The sequence below is a fragment of the Syngnathus floridae genome, chromosome 2 (assembly GCF_059516105.1).
Source record: "Syngnathus floridae isolate MCC-2025c chromosome 2, RoL_Sflo_1.0, whole genome shotgun sequence".
NCBI classification, from domain to species: Eukaryota; Metazoa; Chordata; class Actinopteri; order Syngnathiformes; family Syngnathidae; genus Syngnathus; species Syngnathus floridae.
In genome coordinates this window covers 10,859,229-10,874,921 of record NC_142414.1, presented here as the reverse complement: position 1 = coordinate 10,874,921, position 15,693 = coordinate 10,859,229, and the positions used below count along the sequence as shown (strand labels likewise).

The window sequence follows — 15,693 nt, the reverse complement described above, 5'->3', positions numbered from 1 at the left end:
CCCTCTGACACGGTGGCATTTTTTTGATCCTGTAATTTATTTAGTTTTTTTCCTCATACTGACATTGGAGCTGCAAGACTTCCGACAAACGGAGTGCCTTTATCTGAGGGTGGTTCTCATTTTTTTAAATTCCTGAGACAAAGTGACTTAACTGTGTTGTATCTGCATCATTTTCTGTGACTTTCACCAAATGCATATTTGTATATCTGTGATTATTTATGAATGCAATATAAATATATAATGTACAGCATGATTTTTATTATCTCTGTTTATCAAATGTACTTTTTGCACTTTCCAGGTACTGATATTGTAAGGAATTGTTTGAAAATTGCTCCCTAATCTGTACATACTTGCTTTGTGAACACACAAATGAAACATGATCATTAAAGTGTTGTCTGGATTCAGACCTAAAAGTCAACATAATGTGGTGGTTTTACTCTGAAGCCTTATGTAGAAATGTGAAGAGAGGAAAACAGGTGTAGGATGCATTTATAGTTTTAATAAGCATAACAATGCGCTAGTGTTCTGAAGAAATGCCAAGAGGAAGATGTCACTGTGGATTTTTATGCAGCGATTCGGTACGAGCAGATGGATGCTCTTCTCAGATCGCAGTCAGCGGCTGTCCACCAGCTTTCATCTGAAAGACACAGTTGGGGCATATGAGGCAAGAGGTTGTGTCACCATGTAGTTGCTCTTAGCACCGCAGTACAAAGACTGATTAACTTGCACTTTATCAATAGCAAATACTGCAAGTTATCTGAGCCGGTCCGATTAATCTTTGATTAATAGTACAGCTCAAAGTGTGACTGTGAGGTCAGCAAAACTGCCTCAAACACTTATGCAATCGCATGAGTTCATTATTATTATTATGGAGATTGAAAGTCTCCAGATTTTAACTAGCGTCTTTAGGTGCATAAATTTATTTATTTCACAACAAATTGCAACCCAGTTTGCTTCTGTTGAAAAAAAATATATATAATTGTACATGAACCTCTACATAAAACTGCTCTTACATTATTGTATTATACATATATATGAAATATATTCTTTATTTACTCTTATAATGTGATTACTGAATGTGTGCATTTGTCAAACATGGGTGGACATGAACTTAAACTTGATACAGAAAAATGTATGATGCCTGTGTAGAGGATTTCTTATGTCTCACCTATCTTGAACATCTCCACACATACAGGCTTGTCCGTGTGAATGTTGGGCTGACCGGGCATCCAGTCACTGTAATTCATCTGTGAGCCATCGAGCCATGAGGCCTGCTGGTTCTGCAGCATTTCAAATATTTATACATTGTGTGACAATCCAGTCTAGCACCAATATTATATACATGAAATATGAAAAGTCATGTTTGTATTAGTAAGGTTATATTCAATGTCAGTGCTACAGGAAACATTTACTTACAAGTCCAATGGTCAATGTTTGAACCAAGGTAAGAATAACACTGTTCTGGAGATAACATAATCTGACGAGACTATCCTTGGCCTGCATTCAGGGTCATTATGCCTCATTAATAAAAACTGACAGATGTTTTATATCTCATTAATTGAGGTCCATTTCCTTAGTTCAGTGTACGAGTACGTATTCAGCGTTTGGTGGATGAAAGGGACTTGCCTTAACCGTGGCCCCCAACCACGTCAACTGTGGGCTGCGCTCACCGCCGTTGGTAACCATGGAAACCAGGCGGGAATGAAGGTCGGCACTTGTAACAGACGCCAGCTCAGCGTCTGGGTTACGAGCTTTACATAAATCCTGAAGACAAACCGTGCAAATGGATCAAATAAAAAGGATACACAAAAATAAAACAATGTAAAATGTAGTCACCTGTGCTTCTTTGAAGGCCAATGGCGTTGGGTTGAACTCGTAGCACTTTCCATCAATGACCTCTCCGTTACAGCTCTGTTTTTGGAGCCTGGAGATGGAACGGTCACCTTCCTCTCTTAAGCCACTACTGATGGAGTCTGTAGGTTCAGTTCCTTGTCTGAAACCAGGTGGGATCGATATGAGGGGTTCAGTTCCCTGTCTGAAACCATCTGGGATGGACATGAAGGGTTGGGTTCCCTGTCTGAAACCATCTGGGATCGGCATAAAGGGTTCTGTTCCCTGTCTGAAACTATCTGGGATGGACATGAAGGGTTCGGTTCCCTGTCTGAAACCATCTGGGATGGACATGGAAGGTTCTGTTCCCTGTCTGAAACCATCTGGAATTGTCAAGAAGGGTTCGGATCCCTGTCTGAAACCATCTGGGACAGACATGGAAGGTTCCGTTCCCTGTCTGAAACCATTTGGAATTGGCAAGATGGGTTCGGTCCCCTGTCTGAAACCGTCTGGAATAGACGCAAAGGGCTCAATTTCTAGTTTAAAGTCACTCCTGAAAGGGTTTGTAGGTTCTGTTCCCTGTCTGAAACCTTTTGGCAAAGAAATGAATGGTTCAGTTCCCTGTCTAAAACCATCTGGGATAGAAATGGAAGGTTCTGTTCCCTGTTTGAAACCATCTGGGATAGAAATGGAAGGTTCCGTTCCCTGTTTGAAACCATCTGGAATAGAAATGGAAGGTTCCGTTCCCTGTTTGAAACCATCTGGGATAGAAAAGGAAGGTTCAGTTCCCTGTTTGAAACCATCTGGGATCGCCACAAATGGTTCGGTTCCCTGTCTAAAACCATCTGGGATTGACATGAAGGGTTCTGTTCCCTGTCTAAAACCATCTGGAAGGCGAGAAGAAGGGGAGGGTTCCTCAACTCGAACCCAACCACCTCCATTCCTCTGCGCTGGCACATCCATAGGGACTGAAAGACAATTTGCAGACACCAAAGACATTTGTCAATCAAATGATGCATGTCAGATGAAATCTTACTTTATATTAATACTCAACATTGATTTAGAAATTACCCTCATCTGCCAGCCAGTGTTTTGCCTCTGCCTTTCCCAGTCCCTCTTCAAGGAGGTTGGTGGTCAAAGCTACAGATGAGCAAGCATTCAGTTAAACCCCATGTTGAATAAGCTGTCCAATATTTAGACCAAAGTATTGAGACAGGACTCTTAATCCAGTCAACAAATCAACCAGGGGTGGCTTTAGATCACATATTCATTCAGCATTCTGACTAAGACATATACGATATACAATTTTGTGGAAGGCCCAAATAATTTTGTCTATCTGGTGTATGCTGCACCTGTCATCTCATTGATGTGGTCCTGCACCAGGCCGTTGTCAAAGAATCCCTTGGATGGCTCGGTTCCTTGCTGAAAGCTATCAGGAACATGTCCGACGATGTCGTTCTGCTGAGAGCCATCAGACAACCCGAAGGACGATGACGCCTTGGGCAATCCTCTCAGAGGTGCGATAGGAGCAGCTTGCAGTCCTATGGCAGAACTTAATTAAACTGTGTTCGGACTGAGAAGCCTTAGTCAGGAATTGACTACAGAATAGGCTTTAAAGTGAAAATCACACTTATTTCAAGTTGAACAAATCTTTGTCAAGGATAGATAACTTGAAATTAATGGTTGCCAAGTGTGCTACTTCGATAAGTAAGCACAACTGTATTACGTCATGCTATATAAATCAACTGTCTCAATCTAATCTCAGCGCAGTCGTTCAGGAGGTCAATTGCTGTGATTACATAACTGTACAGTACGCTCTTGTGATGACAGGGAATGAATTATCATATCAATATAATATTGTGATTATAATATTGTTGCATCGTTTTGCTGTATTTCGTTGGAGCCGGAATACAGTAATCCCTCGTTTATCGCGGATAATTGTTCCCAAAAACCACCCGCGATAAGTGAAATCCGCGAAGTACGGTCACCAACAAGAAGTACTGGGCAGGCTAACGCGTTAGCGGAAAGATGCTAACACGCGAAAACGGACTTCTAAAGGAATGTAAACGAACATTTGGAGCAATACTACATTGTCCTAAAAGTTAGACACACGTTTCCTCAATTTAGAAGTTTTATTTTGACTGTTAAATGTTTTTTTAATTTTGAAAAGAAATCCGCGATGCAGTGAAGCCGCGATAAACGAAACGTGAAGTAGCGAGGGATCACTGTAATCTACTATCCATCTAGCACAGTACTATTTAGGGCTTGTCCTCATTAGGGCTGTGGGTGAGCTGCAGCCCAGCCCAGCTAACTTTAGGCAACAAAACACATGAAAATGTAAGCATGTTCTGCCATTTACATATTGTGGTTTCTTACCTGACAGTGTCAGGAACAGCAGCGACAGCACTGACTTGGACATCCTGCACAACAAGACAGGTTTTTTCTCACACAAACCTTTAGAAGAGTCATCAAAGATGGGTTCCTTACCTGATGTGGCACGTTAAACAGCGAGCAACTCGCAAATGCAAGAGGTGCAGCATATATAGACTGTGCCTGGGTTGTAAAGGCCAAAGCAGCCAATGACAAGCAACATTTTTAATCATATTTGTTATCTTCCATATTATTTGCCCTTTGCCCTTTCAGTTTAATGCTGATGCAGCAGCAACTAATAACAACCGTTTCTCAGTCACATCAAAGTCACTGCAGTTTGTGCCTGGAAAATTCACAAGGGTTTGCTGAATACATGTATGAAAGTTGTGAGGTTAAGTACCTCCACCAATATTAAGAACTACTGCTCTAGAAATTGTCCTTGTTTGAAAACATTTGAAACCAAACTATAGGTGCAAGGGTTAATTGATATATTGTTAATTATCAAATTAATTATCACATCTGCTTTTACTTTGGAAAACCAACCTTCTGACATTTTTCCAAACAAGCCAGTTGTCACGGATCGGAATGGAGCAGGGCTACCAAATGCAGCTTGGATCAGGGTTTACTGAAGGGGAAAGGTAGCTGGAAGAGAGGATGAGGGGACAAACCAACAGAACACCGGCAAACTAACATACCTTCCTAACAAAACCAACAACACGACTGACCGACAGACGGGATAACAGAAACCGAACTGACCGACAAAGACGCGAGACATGAATACATCAACGACCCGACAGGAGTGACACGCAGACAGGACTTATATACGCGACAGGTAACGAGAGGAAGGTGACTGTGATTAGTACATAGATTGAGAGTAGACACAGGAAGGGAGGGGCGAGCACACAGACACTGACAGAAATAATGACAACCTACACATAATGTACTGACATGGGGCGATTAGTGACACCAGCTACTGAATCGTTATTATTTTAAATTTCTATATTTTCTTCACTGTCAATTTGAAATGATGTGGTGGGTTTTATTTTAAATATAGGGATCCAATTCCAGTCCAGCCCAATCCAATTCAATTTCCTGTGACATGTTTTTGGCAGCATGCCATGTAAATTCGCTAATGCAGGGTCTTCAAAATTTAAAAAATGTAAAAAAAAAAATAACGTGCATACGAAATGTAAACAAGGACTCGGTCTATAATGCAACAAACCACTTTTAAAGATTGTTTTATACTTAGCAGCAATATAACGGGGACTTGATTCACCATAATAACCCTGTTTCTGATTTATTAAGAAAGAATGAACAAACCATGATGCTTTTATTTTTCTATGAACTGATTAAATCTCTGCACAATAACCTTAGACTCGTGTCACGACCACTAGTGTGTTAATTTCCGGTTTCACAAGAATTATGGAGAATTACACTTCAAAATAAGGTTAACTTTAACGCTAGTCAGCTATCGTGTACTTAAAAAATATCAATACTGCTTGTGAGCTCATATTTTCTTTTCATGTATATATTTAGTGTCCAACGAACTAGAGCGGGCAAGCGTCTCTAAATAGACAATGGTAGAACTTTTGTTCTGAAACCATAACCAGAAGTTGCCTGCTACGGCTCTTTGCGTCAACAACCAATGTATTAGCCAAACAGACACATTTAAAGGGAAGTGTGTCATCATAGAAATCAAGTTTATGTTTGTTTAAACGATTTGCTTTCTTTTGTTGCTGTCAATTTCATGTCCCCGTTGTGATTGCTTTTGTTGTGCCCACGCCGTCAACAAGCACCGCAGGAAGTCAGCGGTCGGTTACGCAATGCGCGTGACACTGACTGAGTGACTCCTGGTAGCTTTAAGTAACTAGCTAGCTTGCTAGCGCGCAAGGTGAGAGAAAGCTCGCATTGCATCGTGACGAGCTGATCAAGTGCCTTCAAGTGTGTTCCTGCACATATTCTTCGTATTCCCAATGGCGTCACTGCTGACAGCTTTCCGAAGAATAGCCCACGCTGGTATACGTGAATATGCCCTGAGGACGGCAGCAAGTTGTGGTGCTTCGGGGCTGAATGGTTATAGGAGTTTCGCTACCGTCACGCAGCAGCTGAGGTAGGTCGTGAGACTTGCTGGCAGCGCAAATATCACAAATATGGATGGTGCAACGACCCGGTTATTTTCTCTGTTGTCCTCGGTACATAAGTCATATTCATCCATATTTGCTCACGCCTGCTAATAGTTGCCGCACCGGCTAAAACTAGTGTATTCTCCGATTATGCTCTGCCGTGGTCACTCCACTCTGAGTTTTAATCTACAACTCCAGGCAAAAAAAAAAGGCAATAATAATAGTAAATGATCATCTTAAAAATATTTATCTTTTGAGCTTAATTTTAATTACTAGTACATTTTTGTAGAGTAAGTAAAGGGGAATAAAATGGAATTTCAATTCTGAAGGAAGATTTATGGAATCATTCGGTAATTTTCAGTTCTGAAATAAATAACTGCATCAGATTGAATTTCTAGTCGACAGGGAATTGAGTGATCACATTTAGGAGAGCTGTGGAAAATCAATTGACATGAATTATTGATCCAACACAAGATGCCAGTTGAAACAGAGAATCATTAAACTTACTCCTCAAAAAGGTAGAACATCACAGAATATTGGTTGTTCCCACTTAACAGTGACCTGGTAGACCATTGAAGACTTCAAAGAATCAAGATAGAAAAGTTATCTTCCCAAGCGTACTACTAAAGTGGTTGCTGAACTTTTTAGAGCAAGTAAAACCCCTTTAAGGTGGTTTATTAATGTATTGGCCAACATTAAAATCCAGTAAAGTAATACAATTAATCAAAAATGAACATGAGGTATATCTGCTTGAGAACAAAATCCTGATTATCCAAACAATGATTTATTTTTTGCTACAAAACAAGAAAATGTTTGATTAGGGAAAAAAGTGTACTATCCTGGTTAAAAATGATTTAAAGCCACCGTAACAAAATAGGGTGGGGCAATATGCTTTGACTGTGAGCATATTTGATTGCACAAAATGTCTAGTCATCAAAAAAAAAATAGAACATCAAGCTAAAGATTAACATTGAACTTGGTTAGATGCTAAACATCCCGTTAAAATTTGACTCTATTAGACTATAAAACGATGTCAACTTTTTAGGAACACCTTGTACTATTTCTTCAGCAAGTACAAACCCGTGTTAGCTTTGTTAGTTAGCTGAACGTGTTTTTACTCCATCTCTTCTCATCACACCCGTGAAAGGAGTTTAGAGAGACGGCTGATTGTACGGTTGAGCGTGTTCTACTTGGGAGGTTGCTTGAACCTTGAGTTGATCTTGCGTTAAAAAGATTTGTCATGGGTGCTCAAGGCTGCTGCCATCCATCTCATTTTTTTTTTTTTTAGGGGTGGGGCTTCAAGGTTATTAAGCAACTTGTTTCTTATCCTTTCTGTTTTTCCAGAGCGATAAAGCGTTTGTGGGGTTTACTTGCTAAAGCCTTGCCTTAAAAGGTCAAGTGCTGCAGGAGAGAATTCGACTCAGTCTGATTAGTGTTTAGTCGTGTTATGCACGGTTTTGCCGTCATGGTTACTAAAAAAAGGTCACTGAGTTGAATACAATGAAGGGGTGGGGTTAAAAGAAAATGTTGTGATTGTTTTACTCGGTAGGGATGTGCTCAATGGTTTACTTCCGTGCAGGTCGGACAACAAGGTGACGGTCCAATTCATCAACAGAGACGGCGAGAAGATAACGGCCAAGGGCTCTCCCGGGGACTCGCTGCTCGACGTCGTCATCAATGAAGATCTCGACTTTGATGGCTTCGGTTTGTAAACGGCCAAACTTAGCTGACGTGTATGAACGCTGCTTATACATGAAGATAACTCACCATGTTTGGCCATAGGAGCATGCGAGGGAACGCTGGCGTGCTCCACCTGTCATCTCATCTTTGACGAGGACGTCTACAAAAAACTGGGACCCATCACGGACGAGGAAATGGACATGCTGGATTTAGCATACGGCCTGACTGACACGTAAGCACACACTTGGTGTTTTTGATAGGACTTTTCCAAGTAAGTTTGTTTCAAATAGTGTTTTTAAACTTACAGATACACTTACCTTTTTATTACTGTATTGAAATCACAGAGATCCACAAGTAACTTACAAAGTAAGTGAATGTCTCCTTTCCCCTGTAGATCGCGTCTGGGTTGCCAGATCTGTCTGAGTAAGTCCCTGGAGGGCATGGTGGCTCGCGTTCCAGAGAGCGTAGCAGACATTCGACAAAGTCAAGATGGCTCTTCTTAGCAACATTTTGCAGGAGATGGTCGGTGACACGGTGGGCTGCCAAAACTGTCATTTGTAGTCTACAATGGACTATCAAAACAAAAAAGAAAAAAACTATGACACATCCAAGGACTGATCAGGCAAACGGAATGTGACGGACATGCTTGCAAAGCTCACTCAGCAAGTATATTTTTATTGTAATTCTGTCATTGGTCATCTTGACAGTTTGCCATCTTTTATGTAACCTTAGAATTTTATCACGTGATTGTACATAGAACACATTTGTGCATAGGGAAAACTAATAATAAAAGAATTAACCTTTGTAATAGCATAGTGAGCTGCATTTTTGTACATTGGGCAAAGGGTCATAAGAGTATTTGGAGGGTCAATTTTGTGACTTCACATTCAGGAACCCCACACTTGTTTGCTTGGATTCTTTCTTGTGGTATCAATCTTGGAGAGAAGAGTTTGATGGGCAGTGGTGAAGATTGAGCACCACTACCATGCCACAACCAGGGCTAATAATGGCATGAAAAGGACCTAAAGTGTAACCTCTCTTTCCCCCATTTTTAGTTTTTTTTTTTTTTTTTTTTTTTTTTAAATCAATGAAGTTGTTTTTCAACACGGACAGTTTGAGTGCTCATTCAAACAGCCCAGGTGATGCTGACATGAGCGTGACAATACGTTTATGGTGACATGTCCACTAGATGGCGTATTCACACTTTCACTCTTTTGAAATAATTCATTTTGGTCATGGACAGTAAGTACACTACTTTTAGTCAGTTAACTACAAAGTACATAACGGCTATTCTTATCCCGATATTTCCTTTTCTAAGACAGCTGCATGTAAACCCAATGGTCAAGCTACGAGTGAGTTTCGAGATTTTAACTAATATTCATCACTGGTGGGTGCGTTTGTATGTACGTTGGAGGCAGAGTCCTTTTCCATGCACTCTTGTTGAGTTAAGGACAATCTGTGGTCTTTCCTCAGCCAAGACTTGGGGTGGGGACTCTTGCAGCTCTTTACAGTACCCCATTTAATATGCTCTTTGGCTGGACACGCTTTGTGGCTTGTCTCCTGCCGTTCATGTCTGGCTAAAGCAAGCGGCCTTGCGACGATGGATGTTGAAGGAGTGCATGCTTGAGTCTGCGTTGGTGCAAGGGAGTTGGGGTTTGAGGACAAGCTGGAGGAGCTGGTTTCCATGGTCGCCAGCGACATTCTGTACTTCTGCTGAAACCCTGACATTGAGGCATGCTTGCCTTTGTCTACATCCTCTTCATCATCGCCAGTGAGACCGTCCGTGCTCCCAGACGCATACGGCTGAAACTTTGCCATGTGCACTAATGCAGGCTCAGAGCGTCGACGCTGTCTGTGTATGCTGTGCAGGGAAATGGTGTCCAGGGTGCAGGAGAGGTCCACATCTTGGATCTTCCCGCCACCCTTCAGTGCCTGGTAGTTAGTATGCCGCACGTTTGGCTCATTGTCCTGCTCATAGTCGCTGAAGGTGAGGACCGAGTCCAGACTTCCTGGTTTGGATCGGAGACGTCTGCCGCAAAAGCTCGGCGACCCTCCGCTGCTGGTATCCAATTCGTTCTCTAGACTGTCATAGGATGAGTCTGTCATCCACTTGTCTGAGGGCCAGGGAAATGTGACAAGACTGTGAGTGATCATCAAAGCAGACACAAAATGGTTTCAACGAGATGATCAAAACTACCGTCGAATCGTGTCTCCTGTGTGTTGAGTCTATGTGGTGAGTCTCCAAAGAGAGAGGTGTGCTCCTCTCCCACAATTTGCTGGCAGTGTTCTATCATGAATCTCACCAAGTCACAAACCTGCATACAAAGCACACAAACTCTTGACTGATTTTGGAAGTCACTTTCTTGTCATAATTTAAGGTTATATATCATGTTGAGATTACATAACTGGACTAACTTCAGTGCTTACTGAGTTTAGTTCAAAGTAGTCAAATGTAGTTTGCCATTCTAGCTAGTTATTATTTCGGGATATGTCACGAAGCCAACTACTTAGTCAGATTTTTTATTATTATTTAATTCATCTATTTATTTTGATTTTTTTTAAATTTATGAATAAATATGTTTTTATTAAAAAACTTTAACTTGAAAACTATTTTTTAACAGGCCACACAGGGTGTTGACACGGGCCAACATGCAGCCCAAGGACCACCACTTACCTATCCCTTGGCTAGACAGCGAACAATGTGAGCCAAAGATGTTTTCAAAGCTATATTCAAGTTCAAGGAACATTATTTATATTTTAGAGAAAGAGAGAGAGCATGCCGGGAAGGCTGTTGTTAGGATTAGTGATTGGTCAGCAGTCAAGGTGAGAAAGCGAGAAACATTGACTCATTTTGTTTACATCAGGACCCATTAGAAACAAATACATAATTGACATCCTTAGCCCCTTCGTTCACTTGCCTTCCTCGTTCCTTCGTTCTCTGCCTCCGGGCTGCACAATGCTCCGGGAGGCCAAAGCATGCTGGGAGCGATGCATATCGCCAAGTTGAAGCCGGTCATCTGGTTCTCGCGAGCGTTGCCTCGAATAGCGTGCAGCACGGCCAGCACGTAGCGTAGTAATAAGGTGTTGTCTTTGGGCAGACGACTCATCATCCTGCAGGAAAAACAATTGCTCAATTTAAATTTTTTAAAACTATAAGTTGACAAACAGATGCATCTAGAGGTTGCTCTATTTCAATCTATTCTTTTCTTTTAACAACAGGTTGCTAAAACAAGGATTATTGATTGAATGGGGTTGGTCGATGGTTTAGCACACCTTTGTATCTCTTGCACCCGCTCCTCCTCCCCCTCTTCATCAAGCAGCACGTCCATCCATTCTTCATGTAGCTCACAACACAATAGGCTGCCGGGGATGTTGCGCAGGAAGTCCTAGTAAACATCAGTGGCCAACCAGTGAGGGAAGATGTTGTTTCGATTAGAAGAAAAGAACAAACAAAAGGTCAAGGTGACATTTGGACCATGATCTAGTTAAAAAATCCATAAACAGTGCCAAGATTAGAGTCCTTGTCCATTAGCAATAACAGGGATTAGAATGCAGATTAAGGACCCTCCGAACATTATGTCCTGCTAATGTGGATGTGCAGGAGGAGATTAAAGGCCAAGCCAGAGATGTGGGTCATCATAACGGCTTACTTTGAAGACACCGGCAATAATGAAGATGTGGTCCCGTGTGAGCGGTGGAAGGAACTCGCCAGCATCCAGTGAGTCCCGCAGTTCCCTGACGGCCCGAGCGCCCGCCGGGCGCCGAAAGATGCCCCGCGTCCTCGGGCCTTCGTGATACAGCAGCTCCAGCATGTCCTGGTGTGAGAGAGCATCCATGATGTGATGTTCGGTTTAAAACTGGGAATTTATTGAAAGGGTATCTTATTTATGCATAAATAGAAACATTTGGTTTTGTTATAAGCAGACATCCATGTTTGAGTGTCAACACCCACCATCACGGGCTTTGGTAGAGCGTCTTCGACACACACGGCACTGAGGGGACGGCCGAACAGGCAGCAGCCCTGAGACGCGGTGCCCGTGGATGACGTCATCTTAGGGGAGGAACCTCGCAGAAAGGCCCAAGTGATGAGGGAGCGCCTTCTTTTTAATGGCTTCTGGGGGAACTCTGACAAAGACAGTAGTAAAACAAAGTGGTGACTCGTCAATAGAGGGCGCTAGAGTGAGGAGGTAGGATGTACTGACAAATTGTCTGAAATTTAATTTCTGAATCTACGGGCAACAGCTTTGATGGGCATTCCTGCAGTCAGCATGCCAACTGCACGCTCCTGTGATAAAACTGTGAACAATATTTGAGGGAAATTGTCTTTTGTGTCAATTGAGCTAACCCGTCACCACTTGCAGTTGAAGCGTTTCCTCGGGGCGGCATTTCAGGATGAACTGGCACCGCTTGTGCGCCTGCAGCTGCTCGGCCAGTCTGGCCCAGTCTGTGGCCTCTGGTGCCATAGCGCTGTGGGTTAACGTTTGTCGCAGGTGACTCATGTAGATACTGAAGGGGAACTCGTGACCTGAGGCAGAGGAGAACCGTGGCCACAATTGAATTTATTTGCAAAATGCATATAAGAGTACTCCTGATTACAACAACAAAAATTAGTGGATGACTATGGAAATGTTTGTGACCTTGAACACACCCATCTATTCATTTTTTTAGATTAAAGGAGCAGAAAACAGGAATTCTGAATATGCAATGGAGATGACCCAAAGTTATTGACTAACCAATGAGCGGATAAGGCGTATTGTCCCGCTTGGAAAGGATCCACAGCTGGTAGTCCTTTGCATTACCCTGAACACATTTAGGCCACAGTGATTTTTTTTATTAATAGATGACTGAGGAATTTTTAAAAAAAATGTATGCAGAGGATTGTACAGTATCTATGAAGATCCACAACTTGTATGCTACTCACAATAATGCCAAACTGCTGCAGAGCCAGTCGGATCACCTCATTGGTCGAGTCAGAGTTACTGACGGGCAAAGTTTGGGTCTAAATCGTAGAAAAATAATTACAACCAATCGTAACAAGTGCAAAATATAGTACATATCTGTAGAGGTTTTGTTTTGCTTACAACAGCATAAGTATTAAGGCCCTTCCCATATACTCGGAGAGGGATAGTTTTTGGTTCTTCTTTCTCTTTTTCCTCTTTAATGCGACTGCAGAGAAAATCAAAAAGTTTTATATACAAACACGCATTGATGTACAGCACTTACCTTTTCAGGTGAGACAGCCATTTCTCTTTTTGTTCCGGTGAGCTGACAGGGACATGTCAAACCAAATTTGAAGCATAAATGTTTAACAAACAAATAAATGCCCTGTGTGTGTGTTTACCTGAATGTTACGACAGTGTTACAGGTGGGCCATCCAATCACAAAGCTCCTCTCGGGGCAGGTGCTTCCCTCACACACCTCCTCCAAGCAACTTGCTGTCCACATTTCACAAACACGTGCCAGGGCCTTCTGCTTGAATTGGTTGGCTGATCTGATAATGTAACATGAAGGTTGTGTCTGTGCCTCACGACAACACGCAAACTCAGGTGTGTGTTTACTTGGCTTTGGCGATCACCAGGATGTCTGTGAAGAGGAAGAGGTGTCTGTCCTGAGTCTGCATGCCAGTTTTCAACTGAGTGTGCCCATGTAGAAGGAAGAACCTGTCGGGCACTTTCAGGAAGGACTGGACCAACGAGCACGTTTCCGGGAACACGGGAACCGGGAGGCTCTCTCTGGAAGAGCCCAAATGACCACAATGCATCCTCTAGCTGTTTATGATACTTCAGTGGTAAAACGGAAATTGACAGCAGCAGGTTCAATACAACTTGCAGCAGGTGACTTATTATGAATCATTTTATATTTACAGTTGACACAGCAATTGTACAATCACAACTGTATTTTAGTTTTTGTAAGTATATTATTATCATTGGAGAAGTGTTGCTAGCAAGTCTTTTCTTCCCTGACTACAGATTGTCACCAGTTTGAGATGCTTTACGGATGTCACATTGCTCCAACACATAGTAAAATTTACAGTCACTATCCACAGCAAGGGTTTGTTCTTAATAAATTATGCAGCTGAGAACACCAGTTGTGCAAAATTAATCAATGGCCAAAATTGTGGGCTTACAAATCAAAAACATGCACGTTAGGTTTATTGCAGATTCAAAATTTTGCTGGTGTTTGAGTGAAATAGGTGAATTTCTCTGATGTTCAAATTAAATGAAAATGAACTGCTTCACATTGGTCATGCGCTGTGCGTTGGAAGAATTTTACCTGGAAAGTGTCTTGGACCTGGAGAGAGCTTTTCTGATGACAAGAGCGGGTGCAGACTGACGCCGAAGACTTTGGGACTTCACCCGCTAAAACAGACACAAATATAAAGAATGTGTGGAATGCCATAAATAAAAGTAGCGAGGTTTGTTGCAGGATTCAGGTCACACACAATGGCAAACATCTGCTTGAGATATTCTTGCACGATATTGGACTGGTGGAACATTTTGAAATGAAATGGTTGCGTTGGCGACCTGTTTCCCCTTTGCCCAACAGAGCAACTCAGAGTCCACTTTTATCCCAGCTCAAGGTTCCTCATTTCTGAATTAATAGGCCACATATTTGGGGCATTGTAATATTGTGAAATACTGTTGATCCAGCCGAGTCACAAGGGAACAAACATTCCTCACAGAGCACACTTTAAATTTAGTGCTCAGAATGATTATTTGTAATGACTTTGGAAATATGTTTGTCTAATTAGGTTTCTTACAATCCCCTGTATAGTCATTAATATTGTCATTATCTGTTAAGCAAAATCATTTCTGCATTCAACAATAAATAGATTATGATTTTCAATGGACAGCAACAAGACTTTACAATATCTACCCGTCTGTTGTCGCTTTGTTCCGCAGCCTGGCTCAGTCCTTCGTGTTGATGTTGCGGAGACATGTCATCCATCTGATCAGTGTCCAGCTGTCCTCACACAATCCAATCCCATTAATCAGATCCGGGAGGACAAAAAACAGCTCAATGCGTTGGAAGTTGCAAGAAACTTTCAGCCTGTCGATGAAGTAGCACAGAGATATTAATGATATTCTAAATTGTCAACGCGGCCTCAATGGGGAAGGCTGCAAGAGCCACAAGCGTCTTGTCTTTGTGGATTAGCCACCTCTTAATGCTTCTGCACTCATTGCAGAGGCGGTGCTTGAATGCAAGAAAAAGTTGCCTCTATTTTTAGAAGTTGCTCTCAATTTGTTAGAGCAAGACAACACCATCGTAACGCTTAACATGTTCCTTTACATTTTGACAGATGAAACTATGAGATTTAAGGGGGACAGTTGGAAGTAAAGATGGAATTTTATTGTACTGCATGTCATGCACATGACCTTTGGCGAGAAGTATGTACAAGTGCTTCTACTGTAAGGTAGCTGTACCTTGCATAAGTATTTATGTTTCTGACGACTTATTAAGGTCTGAGCAGCCATTGGTGCAAGTTTTTTTTTTACTCCATAAAGGATCACATCCAAAACTTTTGCACAGTCATCAGCCCTGGTGAAAGATTTGGTGTTTCAATGTTGTCATAAACGGTGACAAAAAAATTGACTCTTTAGCGTCACCTAGAGAGAAATCTAAACATTCGTGCTGTCAAACAATTTTTTTAATTGTTTATTCAGTTAATCACACATTTTATTTATTGTCA

The 15,693-nt window shown here is 41.8% G+C and overlaps 3 protein-coding genes across 6 annotated transcripts; 1 reads left to right on the top strand and 2 right to left on the bottom strand.

Annotated features, from left to right (window-relative positions):
• Window positions 1–479: 479 nt before the first annotated feature.
• Window positions 480–5,061, bottom strand: LOC148401712 (uncharacterized). Of its 4 annotated transcripts, XM_088358755.1 has the most exons (10): window positions 4,957–5,061; window positions 4,744–4,825; window positions 4,318–4,383; window positions 4,207–4,250; window positions 3,183–3,371; window positions 2,902–2,970; window positions 1,837–2,798; window positions 1,627–1,764; window positions 1,169–1,280; window positions 480–637 (listed from the first exon to the last, which is right to left on the bottom strand). In XM_088358755.1, exons 3-10 carry the CDS (start codon window positions 4,368–4,370, stop codon window positions 564–566), a joined length of 1,641 nt encoding a protein of 546 aa, XP_088214881.1. In that variant the 5' UTR covers window positions 4,371–4,383; window positions 4,744–4,825; window positions 4,957–5,061; the 3' UTR covers window positions 480–563. The 4 variants fall into 4 exon arrangements, with proteins under 4 accessions (XP_088214881.1, XP_088214896.1, XP_088214904.1 ...); XM_088358770.1 differs by lacking the exon at window positions 4,318–4,383 and having other exon boundaries at window positions 4,957–5,060; XM_088358778.1 differs by lacking the exon at window positions 4,318–4,383 and having other exon boundaries at window positions 4,926–4,991.
• A 777-nt stretch (window positions 5,062–5,838) lies between these two features.
• fdx1 (ferredoxin 1) lies at window positions 5,839–8,811 on the top strand. Its single transcript, XM_088358791.1, has 4 exons — window positions 5,839–6,310; window positions 7,903–8,027; window positions 8,106–8,235; window positions 8,398–8,811. Exons 1-4 carry the CDS (start codon window positions 6,174–6,176, stop codon window positions 8,504–8,506), a joined length of 501 nt encoding a protein of 166 aa, XP_088214917.1. The 5' UTR covers window positions 5,839–6,173; the 3' UTR covers window positions 8,507–8,811.
• On the bottom strand, window positions 8,645–15,152 carry LOC148401710 (rho GTPase-activating protein 20-like). The gene is made up of 15 exons (XM_088358743.1): window positions 14,880–15,152; window positions 14,277–14,362; window positions 13,562–13,735; window positions 13,345–13,494; window positions 13,227–13,268; window positions 13,085–13,169; window positions 12,925–13,002; window positions 12,737–12,803; window positions 12,349–12,528; window positions 11,956–12,128; window positions 11,654–11,818; window positions 11,277–11,389; window positions 10,922–11,114; window positions 10,201–10,318; window positions 8,645–10,117 (listed from the first exon to the last, which is right to left on the bottom strand). Exons 1-15 carry the CDS (start codon window positions 14,949–14,951, stop codon window positions 9,375–9,377), a joined length of 2,439 nt encoding a protein of 812 aa, XP_088214869.1. The 5' UTR covers window positions 14,952–15,152; the 3' UTR covers window positions 8,645–9,374.
• Between the last annotated feature and the right edge of the window lie 541 nt (window positions 15,153–15,693).

What these genes read in the sequence shown, in the direction of transcription:
- LOC148401712 (XM_088358755.1), bottom strand. Translation starts at nt 4,370, where the DNA reads ATGCTGCACCTCTTGCATTTGCGAGTTGCTCGCTGTTTAACGTGCCAC. An exon ending in CCACATCAATGAGATGACAG is followed by an intron (nt 2,971 to 3,182) that starts GTGCAGCATACA and finishes GCTCATCTGTAG; the next exon opens with CTTTGACCACCAACCTCCTT. An exon ending in TGGCCTTCAAAGAAGCACAG is followed by an intron (nt 1,765 to 1,836) that starts GTGACTACATTT and finishes GTTTGTCTTCAG; the next exon opens with GATTTATGTAAAGCTCGTAA.
- LOC148401710 (XM_088358743.1), bottom strand. Translation starts at nt 14,951, where the DNA reads ATGGATGACATGTCTCCGCAACATCAACACGAAGGACTGAGCCAGGCT. An exon ending in TCAACTGCAAGTGGTGACGG is followed by an intron (nt 12,129 to 12,348) that starts GTTAGCTCAATT and finishes TGTCTTTGTCAG; the next exon opens with AGTTCCCCCAGAAGCCATTA. An exon ending in AGAACGAAGGAACGAGGAAG is followed by an intron (nt 10,319 to 10,921) that starts GCAAGTGAACGA and finishes CTTTGTATGCAG; the next exon opens with GTTTGTGACTTGGTGAGATT.
- fdx1 (XM_088358791.1), top strand. Translation starts at nt 6,174, where the DNA reads ATGGCGTCACTGCTGACAGCTTTCCGAAGAATAGCCCACGCTGGTATA. An exon ending in ACCGTCACGCAGCAGCTGAG is followed by an intron (nt 6,311 to 7,902) that starts GTAGGTCGTGAG and finishes ACTTCCGTGCAG; the next exon opens with GTCGGACAACAAGGTGACGG. An exon ending in TCTCGACTTTGATGGCTTCG is followed by an intron (nt 8,028 to 8,105) that starts GTTTGTAAACGG and finishes GTTTGGCCATAG; the next exon opens with GAGCATGCGAGGGAACGCTG.